Source organism: Pelecanus crispus, chromosome 1 (genome assembly GCF_030463565.1).
Source record: "Pelecanus crispus isolate bPelCri1 chromosome 1, bPelCri1.pri, whole genome shotgun sequence".
NCBI classification, from domain to species: Eukaryota; Metazoa; Chordata; class Aves; order Pelecaniformes; family Pelecanidae; genus Pelecanus; species Pelecanus crispus.
Genome location: NC_134643.1, coordinates 10,722,507 through 10,747,188, shown reverse-complemented (window position 1 = coordinate 10,747,188; position 24,682 = coordinate 10,722,507). Strand labels below are relative to the sequence as shown.

The 24,682-nt window shown below is 36.1% G+C and overlaps 1 protein-coding gene across 1 annotated transcript in view; it reads right to left on the bottom strand.

Moving 5' to 3' along the window:
• Positions 1-24,682, bottom strand: part of SEMA3E (semaphorin 3E) — a 148,547-nt gene that overhangs the window by 40,686 nt on the left and 83,179 nt on the right. Inside the window, exons 3-4 of the mRNA XM_075727810.1 lie at positions 20,769-20,828; positions 15,812-15,931 (exon numbers count right to left, since the gene is read on the bottom strand). Coding sequence (XP_075583925.1) covers positions 15,812-15,931; positions 20,769-20,828 — 180 coding nt within the window. The remainder of the gene's footprint in view (positions 1-15,811; positions 15,932-20,768; positions 20,829-24,682) is intronic.

Here is a 24,682-nt window from a genome sequence, read left to right as displayed (position 1 = left end):
ACATTACTAACATACTAAGGCAAATGTTTTGTGAGGCATACAGTTACATGTGTCAGGACCCCAAATACCCCAGAATTTTGAGGACGATCTGCCTGGTTCTCTCTCTTACAGCAAATATTCTCAAAGAGGTCCAAGCGGATTTTTAACCATAAAAATCAGGTTTTATTAGACCTGAATTTTCAGGTATTTATTAGAATAGCTCAGTATTCACACAGAAAAAAGCTTGATATATCTAGACTGGACAAAATAGTGTCCTGATAGTCCTTATTTAAGAATATGCAGTTCTTTTAGTCCTTACTTCTTTATAGCAGGTGCTTTCTTGTGCTGTTGGTTAAGTTCATGTAATTTTAAGGGGTTGTAGCATATGCAGCTAGGTCCCTAGAAAGTTTTGCTTTTGAGCGATGCAGAAACCTGATGATGTGTCTGCTGTCTGCAATGGTATATTCCCCACTGTCCTTCAGATCATTCACCTATGTCCACCCATCCCACCCTACAACCTATAAATCTCTCTCTTCGCAAGCAAATGCAATTGCCCCCAAAGCAAAACTAATATTCTTTTCTCTTCAGGTAGCTCCACTCATGACAGTTATGCTCTCCTGAAAAAAAACATAAAAAGACGAGGAGCAAAGCAGAAGAGATACTGACCATTGCAAGGGATGGAAAACTGGTAAGATAATAATAATAAAAAAAATAGTGTTTCAAAAGAACAGAAAGAAAAAAGATATGGACAAAGTGGAAAAGTTGTAGAACTGTTAGTTCAATTATTCATTGATGAATAATTGAATATCTCTATGCATTTCATTTAAAACAGTTAATCTTGAATTTGTCACAAGCTCTTGCCCTTCAAAGCATTATTCACTCCTTAATCCCCACATTAGCCAAGCTGATGTACCTGTCTTCCATTCCCATCCAACTAAATAATACATGCCATTTTGCTGCAACTTCTGATCAAAAAGTAATATTCCCATTAGTTAGAGAGTTTCCATAAAAATAGGATTTAACCCACAATGCAGTACTGGAAAAATAAGACATCTGTTTCATGTCTACTTGAACTGAAAAAAACCACTCCAAAATAAAAATAACAAGCAAAACCCACACAAAATTTAAGTAACTGTCCTAAAACCCATGAGGTAACAAGGCATTCAGAATCTTACCTCTCCAGAAGCTCCTGTGTTAACCTAACCCTGGCACGTTAGAGCCTGATGTTAAAGCTGATGCAGCAGAAAATAATCATGCTGGGTAGAGACAGGTAGTGCAGGAATATTATTTTCTGCTCTATCAGCTTCAGTTGCACACCAGTAGTAACTATTCCCCCTCTGCTCTTGGGTAAATGTCAAACAATGAAGAAATATTTCTCTGTGTGTGTAAATCTTAGCCCCATTCCATACTTTTCAAACATCACACACCAGGTATTTTTCAAAACTAAATACCATAACATTTTGGATCAACAGTAGAAAAAAAAGGGAAAGAAAAACCTTGTGAAACTGCGCAAAAGGACTAGGAAGTCATCATTGTCATAAAATATGATGTAAAGGAAATATTTCTAAAAACAATCTGAATGGTGTTACTTATTCTCTAATCAGGTATTAAAAATAAAGCTACTCATTAAAAAGTTTCTCTTCTGGGTTCTCACATAAACTATTTATCAATGCATCAGTGAAATAAAGAAAAAATCGCACATTTTTTAAAGAGAAAGATGTAGCATGAAATGGAGAGATAAACTGAAAGTTAAGATTTAATCCATTTTTCTAGTCTTAATGCTTTCTGTTCACTTTTCCCGGCAGTAAAATAAAAATGGACTTGCCTATGGAAGGAAAAAGTAACAAATTTAAAACTGATTACAGAAAAAAACAGGTAAAGTGATCAGGTGTGGAAACAAAATTATTTTAAAAAGAATACTTGAAGTTGTATTTTCCATACATATTCATGGTTTGTAGTGTATGGCTTGTATTTCATCCTACATAAGGAACAGAAAGTGAAATTTTTGTGCTGTAGAACAAGAAATGATCCCACCAGGGCATCAGAAACCACATTTCATACTCAGGTCTTCCCCTGGTACAATGGCACTGACACTCAGACCAGGGATACTTGGCCGGTATGGGAGTCTTCCAGACGATGTGGAGGGATTTTGTGTTGTTGTACCTAATTGTAGCTAACAATTCCCCTGAAAATCAATGAAATCAATGGTAAAGATAAACCCATCTCTTTAAACATTCATGACAGGAATGCATTTAAAATAGCTAACTATATGACCATGGCATAAAAATGTTAGGCAGTATGCATAGTATCCTTTCATTATCTACATTTTAACAGCTGGAATTTCTGAATAAGGATTGTAGCTTAAATATATAATCTAACATTAACACTGAAGGTAGACAAAAATTTGGATTTCAGTACAACTTGGAAAAGTTTATAAGTGGATCTCACGAGTTTTGATATGAAGCAGGATGTGTATCCCATAAATGCTTGCAGATGCATGTAACTGTCTGAAAAGACAGTGAAAATGTAAGCAACGACTCCTCCAAGAGAGATTTTCCACCTTCACCTTTTAGGACAGCATACCAAATGTTCCATGGTTGCAGTAAGTTATTCCCATCACTGGGGCAAGTAACTGAACATCAGGTGTTAGATGTGTCAGCTTCCACGGGATGCCAGTTTAAATGAAATAAGCGTTACACATTAATAATCAGCTTTGAAGGCTAATACCATAATTCGAACCCTCCTTGCTGTTTGTGACATTGGAATCCCTTGAGAAATGTCAGAAGAAAACTGACAGTTTTCTCAAAGATTATCCAACACAGCAATTCAACTTAGCAATTTATTTTATGGGCACTTTTCAGTGGTTAGGGTAAAAATTATGCAAAAACACATATGGAGGGCTGGGAGTGGAATTACAAATTTCTACATGTAGCTTGGGAAAAGAAATGGGGGTCTGGGTTTGATTTATGATACCTATGACTCAGGAAACGTAATATATTTTCAACTATTATTAAAATAATAATGTTGTTTAAAAAGAAATAGAAGATATTTCCAAGGGCATCAAGCATTTTGCCATTAACTTGATAAGAACTGATAATTTTAGACGATGAAGAATAATGTAAGCTATAAATAATAATGAAAGAAAAGGTCAATCAGAGCCATAAAAATTTAAAGACTACATTTAATTTTTGTTGCACAAAATTGCTTTCTCTAATGCCAAGTGCTGCTTTGCTCTGGTTCAAGACAACGTTTATGTATGTGATTAATTTAAAACATATGCTTACTTCCATTCCTATGCAGCAAAGTACCTAAGCCTATTCTCAATGTTAATACAATGGCTGTATCTTTTCACTAAATCAGGGACTTAAAAATATAGAGGCTTTGGTTGGGTTTTCCTATAATATTACCTTTATGAGAAAAAATAATTTGATTTTCTGTAAGGGGATTTTTTTTTCAGTTTCAATTTTTATTATTTTCCAGGTAACAAAAAAGTAAAATGTTTCTTAAAAGGAAATTTAAGCCATTTCAGAACCTTTAATTGCATACTTAACTGTGTATGCATGTGCTCCAACAGTATAACCGAGGTCTGCTCTCCAGGAGACCTATGCCTTTTTGTGGTTGGTACTTTTTGGAGGATTTTTTTTTTTTTTTAACAAGTACATGTTACTTGTATTGTGGGATGGTAAATCATATTTAGAGTATTGTGGGGAGAGACTGCAGATTTTTGTGAATATAGTTTTTAACACTGGCTATACTACTCACTATTACTCTAACTCACTGGACAGTATTCATTCTTAGTGTTAAAGATCTCATAATTATTCAAACTTAGAGTAAGAATGACATTACATGCAAGAGCTGTTTGTTGTTTCATTTACTAGGGGTCAAATATTTGAGACTTTTTTAAAGAGAACTATGAATAAGAAGGTTCACATGCAAAGTGCATTGAATGGGAAAGCATAAAATAGAGATGCACTGCTTGTGCAAAATGATGAGAAATGTTCGTTTAAAAACCTTAAGAAAGCCATGTGGTTCTAGTGTCATATGATGCACTCTTTTTTCTGTTCAGGTAATTCCTAAAGCATCAAAAAAGGGAATGTAAACATCAAAAATTCACCTTATTTGTTCATAGTGCCCTGTTTGAGGAAGACGACTGTTGGGAAGGGATGGGACACATTGGGACACACTGACTTCACAGGGAAAGGACATGCTAATGGACTGTCTGGCTGACCGAGTGACATGGTAAAGTGGGTTTTCAACCAGGGTCATCAGAGTTGGAGACTGAAGCACGGAGCAAGAGGGAGAGCTGCAAATGGAGAGGATATGAGAGGGATGTTCACGTCCCTACTCTGAAGCCAGCATGTCCAGAAGCTTTCCTCGAACCTCTGTACAAAAGCTGTAAGGTTAATTTTCTCTTGCAGGGTTAGACCCTCTCACAGAGCACTTCCATTGCATTCTGTACAATTTTGCCCTTGTTCTTTATGAGAATGACCCTGAGACCTTTGTCCCGAAATAGGGGATATTGTTCTTGGATTTACTGGTTCCAGGTACTCCATTTTTTTTCCTAATACGATCTTAAAACCAAAGTAACAAACCAATGAAGTAATACATTGAAAAAAACTGTGATTTAAAAACTTCACCAAGTTAGGTACACAGTGGGACACAGTTGCAGCTTTATCGACAGTCTTTAGCACCGTGGAAATGAATGTAACTTATGAAATCTCCAAGACAGTAACAGACTTTTTGCTGTAGAAAATAAAATTTAAAAATATTTAACATAGCAGGTGTGCTATTTCTAAACAAAGAAAACATTTTTTGGATATATATTTATTCATACAATTTTTAAGTCTGGTTTAATCTTAACATTGCACCTTTGAAGTCTGGCATTTTGCAAATCCATATGTACCCCTGCGCACTCACGCAGCCTAACACGAGGAACCAAAGAACATATTCTAAAATGAATCAACTATAAGATTTGTACAGCATTTCACTGGTGTAACTGTATATTTTTCTGATGTGAGAAATTGAATACTCAGTGAATCCAGAGAAATTTTGTGACCACAATAGAAAGTGAAGTGCAATACACAGAATAAACCTCATCTTGATTTTCATTCTCTTTTGTACTATAATGTTTTTAGCATAAATTCACATTGCAGTTTTTTGCAAATATTCTTTTGTTCTGTTTATCCTCAAAACATTTTTTTCACCTCTTTTCTTTTTTCTTGTCCTTACATTTTTTTTTTTTACATAGAAAGACACACTGAATACACTATGCAGAGGCTTCTTTTAGGAAGGATGAACCTTGACTTCCCAATTAAAAAAAAATCTGAAAAATCACAGAACACGTCTGTAAATCAACAGAATATATAATTAAAAAATAAGTCTCCAAAATGAACTCCCAGCTCCATGACCTGTCTTAATCTGTACACTTGCCTCATCAAGAAGACATGTGGTAAAAAAGCTATACAGTAGAATATTTTGTCTTTGTGTAACAACAGAAAATAACATACTGGGTGAGGTCTGAAAAGGTCTCTCACATGATACAGCCTTTTGTATTTCAGCCCACTAAAATTTGGTGCTAAGAAAAATGTGTATTAGCAGTATCTGATAACTATAATCCCACATATTAGGTAAATATAAATCCAACTAACTCATTCAAGAATTTAAAAATCTGAAGCCAATAGAAAATTAATTAATACCATGGAGTTTATATAGAGGAACCTGTGTTCCAAATACTTTAGTAAGTTCCTGTTGCAACCTACTGGCTTATTTAAGTCAGCATAACACAGGCATGCAGATATATGGGTGAGTAAAACTAGGATGCTCCAACAGTAAAAGAGCCTTTCATTTCATGATGTAATATCTTAAAAATATCCAAATACTAATTTTAAAAAATTATCTAAGCACTGGCAAAAAAATTGCTCTGCTTGTTGTCAGAGGATTACTAACTTTGAAAATTACACCTTCCATGTTCACTCAATTTTATTTTCCAAGCCAAATGGGGATACAATATTAGGAATAGAGTCCTCAAAGAACTGGCTGAAATAGTCTGTTCTTTGCTATTTGACATAATTAAGATTATTTGGGAGGTAGTTTTTCTTCTGAGGATCTGGTTTCAATCCTCTTTACTATCCAGTGACATACTGAAAAGATCAATCGTCCTATGGGATGAGAGTGCATAAAATATTACGGACATTAAATCCTCCCTAAAAATTCAGATGTATTTTTCAGGTCTATACATTTTATTCCACAGTTAAATGATTAAGACACATTAGGCTCCAATGTGAAAACTTTTAAAATCTGGAGCTATGTCAGACTCCTGTCTGGGTTTGCTAAAGGATTAGGAATTTGTGACTTGTGTCAAAATATCTGGCCTAAAGTGACAGAAATAATATATTCCCCTGATTTAATGCATGTGAAATACCCTGGCAATAGGAAAACAAACCCCAACCCTACATATAGAAGTCACAAACATTTATCTTTAGCAGTTCAGAGTGTTTAAGCAGAAGTGATTGACTTGGTCAGAAGTTTAGGAGACACACCCTTGCATGACCTTAGCTGGACACATAAACTCATTAGGGTCCTATGGCACAGAATAGGAGCTTTAGCAAAATAAATTATGATTATATTGCACTAATGTGATAGTATGTATGAAAGTTCCAGGGACCACATAAGGGGTCTCTAGAATTAAAAGGTTTGAATAGCTGTATATGGAGATACAGTTTTATGACCAGGTGAAAGAGGAGCTAAAGATGCTACAAAATTGCTATACAAAAGTGAAGGGATTTCTGTGGGAAGGTGCACAGTCTTTACACAGAGCCTCACTAGCCAAGACTTTCCCTTTTCCTTGATTTTGATGACAAAACTTGGGTTGAGCTTGTGAGGATCACATCAGAGCAAATACCAAATAAATGTCCTCTCATCTAATGATTTCTATTATAACAACTGGGGACAAAGGTTGTGAAAAAAAATAAATAAAAAAAGGAAGGATACAGCGCTATATCGTTTGAGCTTACAGTCTACGTTCTGGTGATGGATGGAGCGACAGATGCATTGGGCATGGAGAGGACAACAACTACATTCCACTGAGAATGGATTTCAGAAGGAAAGCAGACACCCCGGGGAAGTTCTGTCTGTTTCCATAGTGCGGAGCCTTAGCTAGCCAACAGTCCTTTTGCAGAGCGTCAGCAGGGCATGCTGAAGTGGGCCATTTTGGAAGAAAGGGCAGAGGAGTGGATCCACTGCCTCTTGATGGCACATCCGAACTGCAAATAATACTTCTTTTTAGTTCAATTTTTAATCTGGAACATTTTCCTGGAGAGATCTGAGTCAGATAAGAATAACTATCGGTCATAAATTACAGAATTGTAAAATATTAAGGGTGCATTTTACAAACCTGCAAAAATATTAACTAAACCCTGTCATTGTTCAGTTTTTGCTGTTTTTAATTATGATGACTAACATTTTATTGAGGAGCACGTCCACTCCTCAAACAATGCCATAGACTTCACGTGATGCCCTCACTTAGAAAAATGCTTTGTCTTATAAATTAAGGTGGTGGAATCTAAAAATCATTATGATGAGAGATGGAATATTTTACCTACCCCCATCAAATTGCCACACAGGCGGAATATTTCTTTCTCTTTGGGATAATAGTATTATTCCTCTGTATTGATTCATTCTCTCCTGTCCACCTGTCTTTAATCTAGCAAAGGGCAGATTTAATACAATGGAAAATTAATTTCATACGGCTGATCAATTCCCATTCTCTACTAATCTGCCAGATTGAACTTAAACTTCACGTAAGGCCATATTTAGACAGTATTCAAAAGTAATGAATGTCATTCGCCTCATTTTATGGATGGAGAGTACTGTCAAACAAACCTGTTGTCTGTTGCAATGTGCAAGACTGACTGATAAGAACAACTGTGCTGATACAGAATATTTGGCTTTCTCCAGGGCATTTCACTTAGTACATAGCTATTTGATGAAACAATGTGCATTGCAGAATTATTAAGAAATAGAAACTGCTGACATATATTAAAGTATAGTTGTTATTAGGTATGCATTATTGAATCCTCCTTTACTCAAGGTTTCCCTAAATTTTGTTTTTATAGAAAGATTTTTCAATTTAGCATTGATTTGAACAATCATATGATTTCTTTCCTAGTAAAATTTACTAAAAGACTGGGGGGGGGGGCGGGGGGGAAGGTTGCATAAATAATGAAGAGAAAAGGTTAATGAGAGCTCTGGGTGCGTTCAGGTTATGGAATTCTCTCAATACCAAGTTAAAGGTCAGGAGTTAACAAAACAGATTGTAATATAACCGTATCCAAAGTGGTCTATCTGGGAATAGGGAGCAGAGTTTATATCTGAAGTATATCAGAATGCCCTAGAAGGTGGAGGTTCAGATTCTTGTTCAGACTGCTTTCATGTATTAGGCTGAGGTGCCTCATTTAGGATCTTTGGCATACCATGTGCCTTGTTACAGCTGGCAGTGACAGGCATCTCTAGAAATCTCTTCCTTGACCTTGCCATATGAGACTGATGATTAGGTGCCTCAACTAAGTGTGTAAATTGGGATAACTTTGGGCTCCAGAGAAGAACTTTGCATGAAGTGCAAAATGCTAAAAAGAGACTTTTCATTGCAATGCTGTGCCAAGAACTTAGCACTTGAGTCTATGAAAAGAGGAATCTCAAACAGAGGTAGGGTAGTGACCTTGCCTGTATACATACGATCAAATAGCATGTCTGGTTCTAGTGTCTGCCCTTCCAGAACATGTGAAAATACTGCAGAGAGGTCGCAGGAAGGACACAAATATGATTAAGGAACCCTTGTGATAGGAGGTTTAAGGAGCTATATTTATTCAGCTTATCAAAAAAAGTGAAGAGGTGGCTTGATCTTTGTGCATAGGTACTTACTTGTAGAAAAGATGTAGAAAAGATAGTGGGAGACTTTTCAACTTTGCTATCAAAGGCATATCAAGGTTAAATGACAGGAAGTTGAAGTTAGATAAATTTAACCTTGAGTAAGTGGCTATTTCCTAACATTGAAAGTAATTAAATATTAGGACAGCTTACCAGAGAGATAGTGGAGTTACCACTATCTGTATTCTTCAAAATAACTCTACATATTTTCCTGAAAATGTTTTAGTTCAATACCTGGGAGAAATTATCCATACAGTGTGTGTTTGACCACATAAAATGTTCTGATGGTCCCTTCTGACCTTTGCTTCTATTTATGCAATACCCATTATCCCTTTCCTAGCACAGCATGGGAAGAACAGAATTACCCTCTCTTCATTATCCTTACTGAGCTTCACATATACAGCTGTTCATTACAGTAATTATTATAGCCAGAACTCATGAACTTTAATTTCTCACATAACCATATGCACTGGTTCAGAAGGAACTTTTTCACCCTGTTTCACAAGAGGATGTTTGTCTTTTTTTTGGAAGGTTCAGAAATCGGCCTGTTGCGGAGGTTGGGTTGTTATTTGAGCTAGTGCAGAAAATCTTTTTCATGTGTTGCTTGGCTAGTACTTTCTCATTTTCTTAGGAGTACACAGATAAGCCATGGGTTCAGTAAGAAATACTTCTTCAGGTTAGGGTTGACGTGGGTCTTCAGCTTCTTCTTTTTCCCTTTTGCAGCACAGCACTTTTGTTGTATGCTGTGAGCACAGGGGTAATGTTCCTGCCTCTTAAAACTTTAGGTACCATTTTAATCTCTCTTGAAAGGTATGCATATTTAACTTCCAAAACCTGAAATGCTTTAATCTAAATGAAATTTGACACTTTTGGATATTTTGGTGCAGTCTGATGGGCTGTGATGTGGGTATTCAGACTAGATGATGTAATGAACCCCTCTGGTAAAAATATCTATGGCATTGTGTTGCTTACTTGGCAGCACTTCATATATATGAACACTTGATACTGGTTTAAACATCACCCAGCTTAATGACTAGTTTCATATGAACTATAGATGCAGAAGACTGTAATAAATAAGCAATTTTGTAGTATTTAGCATTGCATATTCAATTCCATAAATAGAGTGAGATGAAAAAAAGGCTAAGATTTAGTGGATGGCATTCTAACTGATGGTTTTTTATCCATGCAGAGGGATACTGTGTCTCTGAGCAAATATTTTCAGGGCAAGAATTTGTCACACATTCTATCTAATGAAGGACTGACCAACACCCACTTCTGTTTGGTCAGTGAAACCAGATGTTCTTCCTCCTTAATCTTCTGCAAACTGAGAGCGGAGATGAGGTAATAGGAAAAAGCATGGAGAGGGAGTAGCCGGGTAGATCATTGTTTGTTTTGATTATAAAAATACGTCAGAAACAATATCCTAAAAAAATAGATATAAATATGTATACAATTTTATTTCTTAACAAAGATGAAAGAATGATGACGTGGCCAAATGCTGGTCAAGAGCAGAAAAATTATGTCATGTAAAAATTAAACTGAGATATGACTGGAACATTCTCACTTAACTTCCATGTAAACTCACTTCAATTTGTTAAAGCAAGAGCTGAGGAACTCCTGTTGCCTACATTTGTTTGGGGTAGAGGCAAATGGAAAGCTTACTGCAGAGTTGAACCTTACCCTGTTTTTGCTTTGAATCACAGAATAAGTAGAAAAAGAAGTGCCCCTTCCCACATCCAATGAATTAGAAAGAAGAAATTCCAACTTGACTGAACTGTCCTCCAAGCAAACAAATACACCTGCTGCTTCACTAAAGGCAATTCCTTTCTAAAGGGCCTTAAAGACTTAGGCTTTGGAGCTGTTGTTCCCTGATAAGCAGAATCTCAGCTGGCTAACTGAAGAGAAAATAGCATAATAGATTAGAAACACCTAGGCGAGACTCCCAGAAACCAGCAGCGCATTTTGTGGAAAGGGTGACTTAGTCTGTCAGCCTTCTGAGGCGGAGAAATACAGCTGTAGGCAGTTTACTGAGTTAGATGAGGCATGGAAAATGGTACTCTGCCAGCTCAATGTACTTATTAAAAATTTATAGCATGTTTTGGAAGAATAATTCTTCCCACAACTTTCATTCCCTCAACAGGATTTGTCATACAGAGATGCTTTCCTCTCCAGGAATCAGGAGTATCTTGTCACCATATAGTTTGCAAAACCTTAGGATATTATTTCTGCACATTGCTTTCTTTCGGAATTTTCACTCATTTTGCAGGTCTTATGGAGGCAGAGCAATCACTTTAGCCATATTTAGTGAAACTCCCCTCTGGAATTTGTAAAGGTGCTTTGTGAGTTAGTTAATAAGAGAGTTTGGATCATTGGAAAGCCTCTGGAGCACCGCTAAAACCTGTTGCTCTGCTGAATAGATAACTCATTAAGACAGAATCATTGCCTGACTGCAGATAGCTTGTCTGATTTATCTGAGGTTCATCATAATTCACCCAGGGTATTTTTGAGCTATATAGAACAGTAGTGAAGTACTGTTTTACTACAAGCTAGATGTGGAAAAATACAGACTGAGACAGAAAGCACTTCTAGTACTCATCTTCTACTACCCAAACTGAGGAGTTTATATAAATGCAAAAGGAAGAGACTGGATGCAGATGCTTTTCCCCCCATCCTTGTTGGTATCAAAGGCAATAGGAGTGACAAATGTCAATTTGGTGAGAATGGAAGCAGAGTAAATTTTTTTTTCTGCACTTTTCTTCATCTTCTAAATTTGATTTGAAGACATATCTCAGATTTTTTCTCACAGAGCACAAGGGAAGGATGCATATTCAATTCATCATGGGAAATTCGGGGTGGAGGGTCTCTGACTCTTGCTTTCTTCAGAAAAGAAAGGTTGATTTTAATGAAATGAACTCTCCTTCATTTCTGGATAAACAAATAGAAACTGGAGAAACCCAGACTTTTCTGACCTGCATAGATTTTTGACATTTGGAAGCATTTCATGAAGTCAGTGATCATGAACTCACTTACTGGCTGGCAATTAACTTACTTATGTTTTTTTGGACAAGATTTTGTAATATGCTCTTTTGCAAACACCAATGTTTGTTCTGTCTGCAAAACCAGCATTCCCATTTTTCCCAATTTGTAATTTATTTCTAAATAGCAGAAAAAACATTGGGTAATTTGCCGACATGTTTAAATTTGGGAAAGCAACAGTCATCAGAGTCAAAGTAATTAGAAAGAGAGAAAAAGATAAAAAGCTTCATGTTGCTGTCAGTGACTATAATTGTATCATTTTAGACAGGTAATATCTGCAACAGTTTACTAAAGTGAACAGCCTGGAATTCCAAATCAATATCGATTACCCCAGTATTACAATAGAATGACAATGACTGCATTAAAGCATTATATATTTAAACTTTCAAATGGATATATAGTGTATCATAGAACTTATAAATGGTATGATTTAGAAAAATATATTTGGTTAGTCTCTGGTGGTACAAAAAAGGTTTGAAGTAGAATTCAATAAATCCAATATTTATTACTTCTTGTTATATGTGATGGACATATTCAAATATAATTATCTATTAAGACAAAATAAACCTATAAACCATGAAAAGCATGAAAGTAGCATTTAAACATATATAATGTATCACAGTACAATTTGTGAAAGGTTTCAAAGCACATTTCAATTCCTACATAGTAAGTTAAATTAATATTTTCTAGAGAGTCTGGTTAGGGGAATGTACATTTTTACTGTGTTTTTGAGAAACCTAAAGGTTCTGATTTTCAGTAAGTTCCAATGAGTAATGATCTGCCAGTGAGGCAATAAATTCTGCCTATTTTTGGAGACAAAAGTCTCCTTTTGGCCTCACTATTTGTTGACAAGAGCTCAGTGTTCTGCAAGACAGAACTCAAATCTGGTTTTGATAAGAAAGTATGAATTTGTAGTTGCATAAGAATGTAAGACTTCATACAGGAGGCAGAATGCTCCTTTTCATAAGCTGGATCGCACCTCACAAACACATGTTAAATACTAGGTCAGGATGCCTTACAGTATGATTATGATCATGATCATGGCTTTGGGATATTCTCACTATTCAAAAGAAGAAATGTAATGCTTCATTTTCTTACCAAATGGCTATTCAGAAACGGATTATGTTATGTAAACTTCTGTAGCAAGCCAACAACAAAATAAATTTTCCTGCAACTAGTGAGCACCAAGAACAAGAGCCTCAGATGGATATTTTGTTCCACCAGATTGTTTCTCTTTGGCCTGCTCAGTAAACAGCGAGAGATAAGGTTGTAGAAAAGTCCTGCTACCCTATCATGTTCTTAAATGCCTACATCTCTAGTTTGTCTTTATATACCATTTGTAATTTAAGAACCCTGCAGTTTTTACTGAGAGGGTCCCCTCTTCCCTTTGCCATCAGCTCATGGTTAACTTTATGGTTAATGTCCCTGACCACAGAGCAAATATTTCCTCTATGTTGATACTGCTGATTCATAGTTCTGTACCAAAGAGTGAATCTAGCTTCATATGCTGTGTTAGCTAGGTATCTAGACATATAGAAGTCTACTATAAGGGCTCCCTTTTTACGCCCCACCCTTTATACTTCAACATGTCTGCAAAGTGTCATTGTTCAAATGTATATAAGCCCCAAATACACCTTGTGCTACTTAGTTAGATTTTACTTATATTGAAGTTCAATATATTTCATGAAAAATGTCAACAATATCTAAAAATATTCCCTTCAGCCAGCTGCATATTATGAACTGCATTTAACTGCATATAAGTGCATATTATAAACCAGCATTTACCCTTCCATTAAAAAGTCTGAGTTTTACTAGTTTAAGAAAAAAATAGTTCCTGTTTAGAAATGGAATGGTATAATTATGTTTTTTAAGACTCTTTTATCTGTTACTCTCCTTTCCATCACAGTCAGACAGTGAGAAAGAGGCAAGAGAGCTGAGGTGGAAGAAATGGGGACAGTAATCGGAAGTCATTGGACCACGATATCTGACCAAACAGAGAGATCAGCAGAGACTGAACTGCAGTTTTCAGAGGAAGGATCTTGTCCCTTCACTTCCTGCAGTTACACGATGTCCTTATCAGTCAAAGAAAGCAAGATTATAATTTGCCCACTCCATCACATACCATGTGTTATTTTTAACCTACCATACATATGGCACCTGTCTTTTTTAATCCTGATGGTCAGCTTTTCAGATAACAGAACTAATATAGCTACTTATTAGTGTAGCAGATATATTTCCTGTTGGTCTACACAAATAAAAAAATGGTAATTTTCCCATGACTTCACTGTGGGTAAAAATTTTAGAACTTCAGTTTAACAAGAGAGAATAATAAACAAAAAGAAGGGAAGGAAGGACATTGGTACATAAGGGGGGGGGGATCATGGGCCACACATTCTTATATGTGAGTCCTGTTTCTCATTTTTTGTTTGTTTGGTTTCTATTTTTATTAGCCTGTTGCTTATGCATTCTTAAATAGCGTTCCTAAATATACAGACATTGCTTCCTTTAAACTGTGCTAGGAAGCCTGACAGGGGGTTCATGAGAGGAGCAAAGAAGACATGCTAAGTTTCCTTATTTTAAAATTGCTTATTATTTACTTCCTTCCTCAATTTTAGAAGACAGAGTGTTTCTGCAATTCAAATAACTTGAAATGTAAGTGCTATGCTGGGGTCTTAACTTCCGAGATGCTTCCGATTTTAACAGTAGTTGGAGGTGCACAAGCATGGATTGGATCCTTGGAGATTGTTTCTAGTGATGTGGTTCTAGTTTGTTTTGTCAAAGGGATGCATCTTTACTCAGAAAAGCTTATTCAAATTTTTTTTTTACAAAAGTAAATAATTGATTTATATGAATACACTTTAAAAAACTTTATATCTGCAATTAATATTTATTCAAGCCAAGCATTTATTTTAAACCAGCTCCAACCCCTGGCCCCTGTTTTCCTGTTGTTCTGACCAATAGAGAAATGAACAATACTGTAGGTATGGGACAAGTCTTTCAAGAAGAAAGGCTTTTTAATGTGAGGAGTTTCAAAATATATTAATAAACTCCATATGCTTTTTAGACTGGCAATGGGAGTGCAATGAGACAAGGATGCAAGGAAGTAGGGTGTAAGCAGGATCAACCAGTCAACATTATGGCCTCCATGTAGCAACACATAGGTTGCATATAATCAGGATTAGTTTGAATACCTAAGGAGGCTTATACACTAATTTACAATGAGACTTTGGTACTTTTGCTGATTCTTTAACCCTGATCTAATATACCTGAGACAGAAAGGATCCAGATTTCTGAAAAATCCAGGCAGTTTCTCTTTTTGCATAAGAAATATGTTGACAAAAATTGATTGTATGCTGCACTTAATGATCTTCTCTGAAATACTATTTCACTCAGCTACAAGTGTCATTAAGCAGCTAACACACACTTGCTGGATACGATCAACACTGAATTTATCAAGAACCTGAATTTAACAAAACATTATTAAGGTATTTCATCTCCCATCAAATTAATATGTATTTTTTTATATGGTATATAATTTCATTTAAAAAATCCCAGATTTAGCTACAACCCCCAAAATATTTAATAAACTTTGGTAAGAATTGCTATGTCAGCTCATCTAGTAATAAAATTCTAAGATGAAAATTACTTGGAGTTCTTTGCATAATTCTCCAAAATATACTTTCAATCATTAATGAGTTCCTCTAGTCACAAGCTGAATTTTAGACCAGCATTACATTTCATCAGTAAATCTGTCTCTTATATGGTTTGTATAAGAACTCTGAGCGCTTGAATTTAAATATTTATTTTTAACCATAGTGACTTTGCTGGAATCCACACCAAAAGGGTCACTACTGTAAAACAAATTTCTTACCTCTGATGGATGTCCAGCTCTAATAAAAGTACAGAGCGGATCAAAAGCTCCTGTTCCACAAGCCAAAAGATGTGTTCTGTTGTATCGGTGAAGGACACGGATGTAGTTTGCACATTCATCCTAATTTACACAAAAAATAAACATAGGAAAATATTAGCATTATATTAAAAAGTTGGTGGGTTTTTTTAATATCTCAGGTGATATTCTGCATAATTAAACTTTCCATTCTGCTAAATATAACATCTTAGTTCTGCCACTTTGTGCTAGTACCTCAGTGCCACCAAATTCATGGATAGACAATCTGACATGAAAAAAACAAGTTTAGAGCACTGATTTCTCACAACTTCTTTTAGGTGCTTAACCAGCTAGGAGTTATTAAGTTATAAAACACACTTTTGTGCTTCTTTAATGTCAGAGATATTTTGCAAATCTAAATATTTCTTTTACTAATAATACTAGATGCACTAGACATTAGACTCAGAGCATGAGATGTCAATAGTCAACAAATAGCTTCTCTCTCAAGTTCAATAAACTTTATTTCAAGAAAAGTAACACTTTTTTCTTAATTTTTTCCCCATAAGACCATTGCACCACTAATTTCTTGTGTAATTAATTGCTAATCAATATTTTTTTATATTGTATAGCCTCATGCTTTATCTGTTCCCACTGTTCAAACTCTCCTTTGAAGAAGAAATTATTAATTTCCCTCAGGGCAATACTCTGGGACTCATTAGTGTATTTGCAGCTTCATAAATATTACAATTAAAAAATTTTCAAAGATCCCTTTGAGATGTGGGGTCATTATCCTTCCTGCACTAAATTAGAAATGGAGACAATGAGATAAAACTATCCATTGATTTTGGCACTCCTGGGACTTGGTTTTACTGAGTATTTAACATTTTGCAATACCTTCTATGTTTGGAGCAAAATTTCTGTTCATTTCCATTCATTGCTCAACATTTTTGCAACTCAGACCCTGGGATTTAAGACAGTCACACTAAGTTTAAAGAGACAATTATAATGAGATTAATTTTAGCTAACTTTAGCTGTTCTAAAGTTTAGACATGCAATTTATGATATTCTCCTAGGCTTTTTCAGTAGTCAACAAAGAAGGCCAGACATCTCCAAAGGGCAATTAACTCTATCCTAAAATGAATGTGTAAAACAGAGTGGAGAAATTTTCTTTTTGAAAATTTTCTGTCCTTCACTGATGACTACTCTAGTTTTCAGACTGTTATGTTTATCAGAAAACAATCCTGGGTCTTATTGACCATCTGTAAGAACTTAATGTCACAGAGAATGAGTCTGCAGCAGGGCTATGTGCAGAACTCAGCTCTTGCAAATCCACATTAGGTTCAAAACTAAGAAACCATCTTCTTTCTTCAAACCCTTGTGTCATGCAGTGTAAGTCTGCCAACTGCACCAACAAATAAATAAGGATCATAAGGAAAAAATCTCCTTTGTTACATTAACTGTTCACCGTAAAGATATATCATGCTAATTGAAAGAAGCAGGTAACCTACACAGACAGGTAACCTGTTGTGTAATTAAATATTATGTATATGCAAAGGACAAATCAACCTTGAATATCTTACTTTTGGAATTTTAACTCATTTATTACTTTTTTAAAAAGGAAACTAAAAAGAATACAGGTCTTCCTTCAGTTGGCATCCACATAGTCTCTCACTTGGACAAAATTTTTTAGACTCACTGGAAAAAACCTGCTACTTGAACTGTCAGACAAATTGAGAGAAGAATGAGTTGCGATTAGTAGGATGTGATCCTCCATACATAGATCAGTGCTCAAATACAGAGGTGCCCACTTTGTATGTGCATTTCACAAACATTTGATGACTGGTGGTTGCAGAATGGTAATACATAAAAATTTTATGATGCTTTGTGGTTTTTAAATAGATGCTTTACTGGGCACTGGTGCTGTTGCTCATTCTCCCTCCCCTCCAAGTATGACCTGCCTGACTTATCCTCTCTGTTCTCTCTCAGTGGTGGTCTGGACTTTACTCCATGGTTTCCTTTTTTATCCACATATGTCTGCAGCTCTTGGTCTTTGTCTCAAAAGCACCATGGAGGAAGAGAGATCTTAGGATTTTTTTTAAATGGGAAAAAATTACACATTTTTTTCTCCTGTGTGCCTTCATAGAAATGCCTGAAATTTTCTGCAGAAAAAACAGGATGAGGCAGATACCAAATATAGAAAAAAGTCATTCTAAATGGCTACATTTATCATTTATAAAAACAAGAAAAAAAAGGTGCTGCTCTGGGAAGTGTCAGGCAACTAGGCATTGCTGCTGACCCCACTAATAATATCTTGTACACACAACAAGGAAGAGATGCATCAGCGAAGGGAACATTAAAATAAGTTTTCTTCCTACTATATTAATTAATTAAATGTTGTGGTTTTCTTCAGGAGGCTCCATAGTCATATTAATAGATCCGTGGAATTTTATTCATCTGAAACTTCTCAGTGTGAAGGAGTTAGTCATCACTACAGAATTCAATTTCCATATCTGAATGATTTCCAATTCTGACAAAATAATTGAAAGGATCAAAAACTCTCACATCACAGGCCAACAGGTGTGTTTCCTGGCACACGGGATGAGAGCAGAAAGATTTTTTCTTTGGCTTGATCCGGATCAGGAAATTGTGGCCTGAGTTTAAGATGATGCATGTGTTGTTAAGACAAGGCTTTTCTAACTGTCCTATTAAGTCTGTTACACGCTCTCTGAAACTGTGTTTGTGACTCCAATACTTGCAGTTTTACTGCTACAAGATGAACTGATAACTTTTAAAGGTTGTAAGAGCTTGTAAAAGTGGCCTGTTCTGTTATATAGGAAGAGGTAGCAGAGAACACAGGAAGTACCTCAGCACTGAGACGCTTATTACAACATTTTCAGTTCTATTAAATATCAATTATGCACTGAGTAATAGATCTTTTGCAAAAGAAAATAAAGAAAGAAACAGAATGGAAATAAGCACAAAGGTTTGAAAGAACACTGATGAGTGATTTTTTTCTGAGACTTTACAGTGTGAAAAATAGCATTCAGAAATTAGAAATGGCAAAAGATTGATTTTAAGACATAATGCCATTAAGCCAATATTGGTCTATGGCTACAAAAAAATGAAGAAGAAAAGTAATAGGGAAGTTTTTGATTCTAATTTAGATTCCTTTCAGGCTGAGGAATTTAGCTTACTGAATACTGAACATGCTAGTGACAATTACTAAGGTTTCCCTGGAATTAATTAGTCTTACTCATTCACATAGTCCCACACTTAATTAGGTCTCATGTGAGGATTAGAATATTGTTTGGTATTGTTTGGTATTACAATATTTCCAGCTTTTATAATTTTAACATTTTTTTCTTAAAGACTCCAGTTCTGGAGTTTTGTGATTATTTAAAAATTCTGTGATTTTCTTTTAAAAAATAGAGACACCTAACTTGCACAGTACAGAGAGATGTGGGAAACATGAATTTCTTTAAATTATCACATTCATTACAATGCAGATCTGAAGACTTAAAATAACAGGCTGGATTGTAAAATATTTTGAATTTTAAGGAATCTCATGAGTCTGATGGGGGATATTTTTACATTACATTGGAAAAATAGTACCTATTTCTGTATTTATTTAACCCAAAGAATATTGTGAAAGTATCGGAAAATAAATCCCATCATGTAGTGGTGAAGGAAAGATGACAGAGCTTTAGCTGTAATAACAGCCTGTGCTGAGAGGTAGTATTAAATAAAGTTCAAAGAATTTAGGTTTTGGATTCATTTAATATGACAAAGTTTGGATAATGTAGAAAAACACCATTTTCAACCAAAGCCACCTGAAATTCTTAAGGGTACAAAAGCACCCAGAAAAATGTATTGAACTTTTAAGATACCACAAAAAGGATCAGTTCTAGTCCAGGTGAGTGTAAGGAGTAAAGTGTCATGGGGTTTTTTTTAAGTATTATTATTATTATTATTATTATTATTATTATTATTATTATTATTATTTTCCAATCTGTTTCATTAATTTCCTTGATGTGGACAGTTCTCATGCTTGTGCTTCAACAGGAATCTTTATAGATTCCTAATCTTCACTGGGAATATGTTGTGGTCATCATCAAGGCTGCCTGTTTGCTGTGTTTGTGTGGGAAAACTGTGCATGTGCACTTCTATGTCCTACATTCCTGTCACTATTGCTGTAAAACTATCATAATTTTCAAATCCTTTGGTACAGTGTGAGCTCTCTTAGCTGTGGGATTTATTAGGTCTTGTACTTGCTGTGTGTTTATGAGGTGCAGATAATGAGCTTGGTGCACTGCAAAATTAAAGAGAGGTCCCATCCAGAAGAACATTCCTCCTGTGGTGCCAATGATATCAGCTGCTGTATGTCAGTGAGCTTTCAGGTCTTTTCCTGGGAACTGAATACAGTCAAAGTACTGGATCACAAGAAGAGAATGGTTTCAGGGCTCATTAAACCAGAATATTTTTATTAATATACCATAAAATCTATAGAGCAAAACAATTTAGAGTGTATTTTATAATAACTAATAATTTAACTGCTTTTTTGAAAGTATTCTAGAGAATGTGAATTTTAAATATAAATTAGAGTGTAAAAAAGTTTGAATGGAGAAGGTATCCTATGTGTACAGAAAGAAAGGGAAATAGAAATGGGAAAGGACAATTATTAAAGTATATTCTTTCATATCACCAGAAAAAGAATTAAGAGAAAGTTCAGATGATAAAAATTGTTCATTGCCCATTTATGAGCTGGTTTGAAAGCAATTAAACTAATAATTTAGTGTGTTCACAGTAGTTACACATTTTTAAGCTGCAACACTTAGAATTATATATGTGCTTTGATCTCTCTGAAGTTTAGGGATGCCTGAATCCTTGTTTTGGACCAGCCACTGGTACAAAGTATATTTGATTTGTAACTAATGATACTTACTGCATCTCTTCCTTTAATTATGCATTCTTCTGCCTGCAGAGGTGTACTAGGCCAATGGATCTGAGGGGAAAAAAAACAAACATAGAAAATCATTCAGTTGGCAGTCTGATCACGTCCATCCAGCTTTTCCACTACTTTTCATGTGAAAGACTCACAGAACAGAATTATAGAATCCTAGAACAGCCCAGGTTGGAAGGGACTTCTAAAGATCATCTGGTCCAACCTTTCATGGGAAAGAGAGCCTAGATGAGATTATCTAACATCCTGTCCTGTTACTTATTTAAAACCTCCAGTGATGGAGACTCAACCATGTTGGGGAGGTTGTTTCAGTGATTGATTGTTCTCACTGTAGAAAATTTCTTTATTATCTCCTGGTGCAACTTGTACCTATTGTACTTTGTCTTCTCCATGTGGCTCCTTGTGAAGAGAGCACCTCTGTCCTCTTTGTAGCTACCCTTTTAAGTACTGGAATAATGTGATGAGTTCCCCCTTTCTCTTCTCCAGGGAGAAAAGACCTAATTCCTTCAGTCTTTCCTTATAGGGTGGGGTCTTCAGCATTTTGATCATCTTTGTGGTCCTCCTTTGGACCCTCTCCAGGGTCTACATCTTTCTTGAATTGTGGGGACCAGAACTGGACACAGTAATCCAGGTGAGGCCTGACAAGCACTGAGTGGGATGATCGCATCTCTGTCTCTGCTAGCAATGCCCCTGAGGATGCTGCCCAGGATCCAATTTGCCTTCCTTGCTGACTGCTGACTCATGTTCAGCTGGCTGTCCACCGGGACCTCCAGGTCCCTTTCAGCAAGGCTGCTCCCCAGCCACACAGATCCTAGTCTGTACTGGGCTCTTTGGTTATGGTGTCCCAGGTGCGGGACATTGCAGTTGTCTTTATACTTGACTCATCATACTGTATATACCTTTTTAATTGTATCTTATAAAGTTTAATCGAGTTTCTGTTATCATTTGAACAGTTTTCAAGTAAAATATTCCAGTTTTATTTTTAAATATCTATAAAAGTTTACAATAAGGTAAGAAATATTTTTCTTGAAACATAAATACCTCTGTAACTTAATATTAAATACACTGTGTGTACATGATTATTTTTGTAGTTGGATACTTAGTCCCAGTGCTCTTGAAAATATTTCATATGCACGTTTTCCACTTAAGACATTCTGAATTAAAAGCATACACAGAATTAAGAGAAAAAACCAAAAGAGGTAACCCAATGTCCTTGTTTGGAATGTTGAAAAGCAGCTGCAGTGTAAGCAACAAGAATTTAGTCGTTAGCATACAATCAAAGAATGAATCATAAACATGTTCTGCTTAGGGTAACTCAGCAAACTTAGTACTAGCCAACAGAATTTAAAGGAAGTTAATGTATTGAACATTTTATATAAAATCAGTAGAAATGTCTCTGCTAAATTGTCAGTGACTTTCAACAGAGAATATTAATTTTGAACTACTGATTTCCTGCTTTAAGTGACACTTAGGGAAGAAAATGGTTTACTGAGAAGTTAATGAGGGTCAACAATTAACCTCCTGGGAATAGGATTAGCTATTCACAGTCAATTACTAGAAGTGAAGCCAAATTACACAAGCAAGATTTTTTTCAGTTGCCTACTGTATAAAATTTGTTTCATTCCAGATACATGATTTGTTTGGATGAAAACAATGTTAAACAATGACTGAGCAGACTGGAAAGATTACTTCATTTCTTAGAACTTTTAAAAGTGAAAACAAAACCTTGTTCACTTCAATGATATCAGGCTTGGATGAAACCAAATAAGTATCAAAAAATAGATGTCATCATTAAGACATTTTTGTCAATAGTCCAATCACAAATTATTATTCTACCTGGAAAACATTTTAAAATTAAGTTTTTCTTCTGCTAGGCTTTTCCTCTTCCTTTTTTTATAATTGAATTAGCTTAGTTTTCTTGAAATAATTCTAACCCAGGAAAATCTGGGGATGAATTATAAGAAAAGTAAATTACAAGAAAATCGGGGATAAATTATAAAACCTGGAGGTCTAGTGCTTAAAAGCAAGAGGTCAGCTATATATTATTTTTGTCAACTTCAGCAACCTGTCAATGTTTAGGTCTCAGTGCCTGAATCAGATCACCTATGTTCAGACACCATCTAAATCCTGCAAGGAATGTAAAATTAATCAGAACTTTTGTTTTCAGTCAGATGGTCTTATAGTCATCTATGCATGATCAGAAGTAACTCTCATCTAGGCTCTGTATTGCTGCTGTGTAGCAGCAGGAGGCACCCCAACTCTGCTGAACTCCCATGAGGGCACTCATCCAGTCACCTGGCCAGACCATTCCTGGTTCATTCAGTGCAAAACTCGGGGTCCACAGTCATTTACTTTACTTGCTGGTCAAGGATTGAATAGGCAACCAAAGCCTAAAAGTTAGGAGATATGAACGCTAGGATCTCCCGAGCCTAAAAGTTTGAAGTCACAACTTGCACTTGCTAAAGATACGTTCTAACTAGCAGGCTTAAATGCGGGCTTTTGCCCATATCAGGTGTAGGTGGCTGTTAGGAACAGAGAAACCACAGGGGGAATAAAACACTTGACTCTGTAACTTAATATTAAATACACTGTGTGTACGTGATTATTTTTGTAGTTGGATACTTAGTCCCAGTGCTCTTGAAAATATTTCATATGCACGTTTTCCACTTAAGACATTCTGAATTAAAAGCATACACAGAATTAAGAGAAAAAACCAAAAGAGGTAACCCAATGTCCTTGTTTGGAATGTTGAAAAGCAGCTGCAGTGTAAGCAACAAGAATTTAGTCGTTAGCATACAATCAAAGAATGAATCATAAAATCATAGAATGCTTTAGGTCAGAAGGGACCTTTGAAGCTCACCTAGCCTAACACGTCCCGCCATGGGCAGGGACATCTTTCACTAGATCAGGTTGCTCAGAGCCCCGTCCAGCCTGACCTTGAACACTTCCAATGATGGGGCACCCACAACTTCTCTGGGCTATCTGTTCCAGTGTCTCACCACTCTCATCATAAAAAATTTCTTTCTTATAGCTAATCTAAATATACCTTCTTTCAGTTTAAAATAATTACTCCTTGTCATATCACTACAGGCCTTGGTAAAAAGGCTTTCTGTATCTGTCTTACAAGCCCCCTTTATATATGGAAAGGCCTCAATAAGGTCTCCCTAGAGCCTTCTCTTCTTCTCCAGGCCTAACAACCACAACTCTCTCAGCCTGTCCTCGTAGGAGAGGTGTTCCAGCTCTCTTGTCATTTTCACGTCCCTCCTCTGGACCTGCTCTAAGAGGTCCAGGTCTTTCTTGTTCTGGGGACTCCAGAGCTGGACACAGTACTCCAGGCAGGGTCTCATGAGAGCAGAGTAGAGGGGCAGAATCACCTCCCTTGGCCTGCTGGGCCACATTTGTTTTGATGAACCCAGGACACAGTTGGCTTTTCTGGGCTCAAGTGCACATTGTTGGCTTATATCCAGCTTTTCATCCACCAATGTCCCCAAGTCCTTCTCCGCAGGGCTGCTCTCAATCCATTCATCCCCCAGCCTGTACTGATACTGGGGATTGCCCCAACCCAGGTGCAGGACCTTGCACTTGGCCTTGTTGAATTTTATGAGGTTTGCATGGGCCCACTCCTCCAACCTGTCAAGGTGCCTCTGGATGGCATCCCTTCCCTCATGTGTATCAACCTCACCACTCAGCTTGGTGTCATGCAACAAACTTGCTGAGGGTGCACTCAATCCCACTGTCTATGTTGTTGATGAATATATTTAATAGTATTGGTCCCAGTATGGACCCTTGAGGGACACAACTCGTTACTAGTTTCCTCTTGGGTATTGAGCCACTGACTGTAACTCTTTAGATGTGGCTATCCAGTAAATTCCTTATCCATCTAATAGTCCATCCAT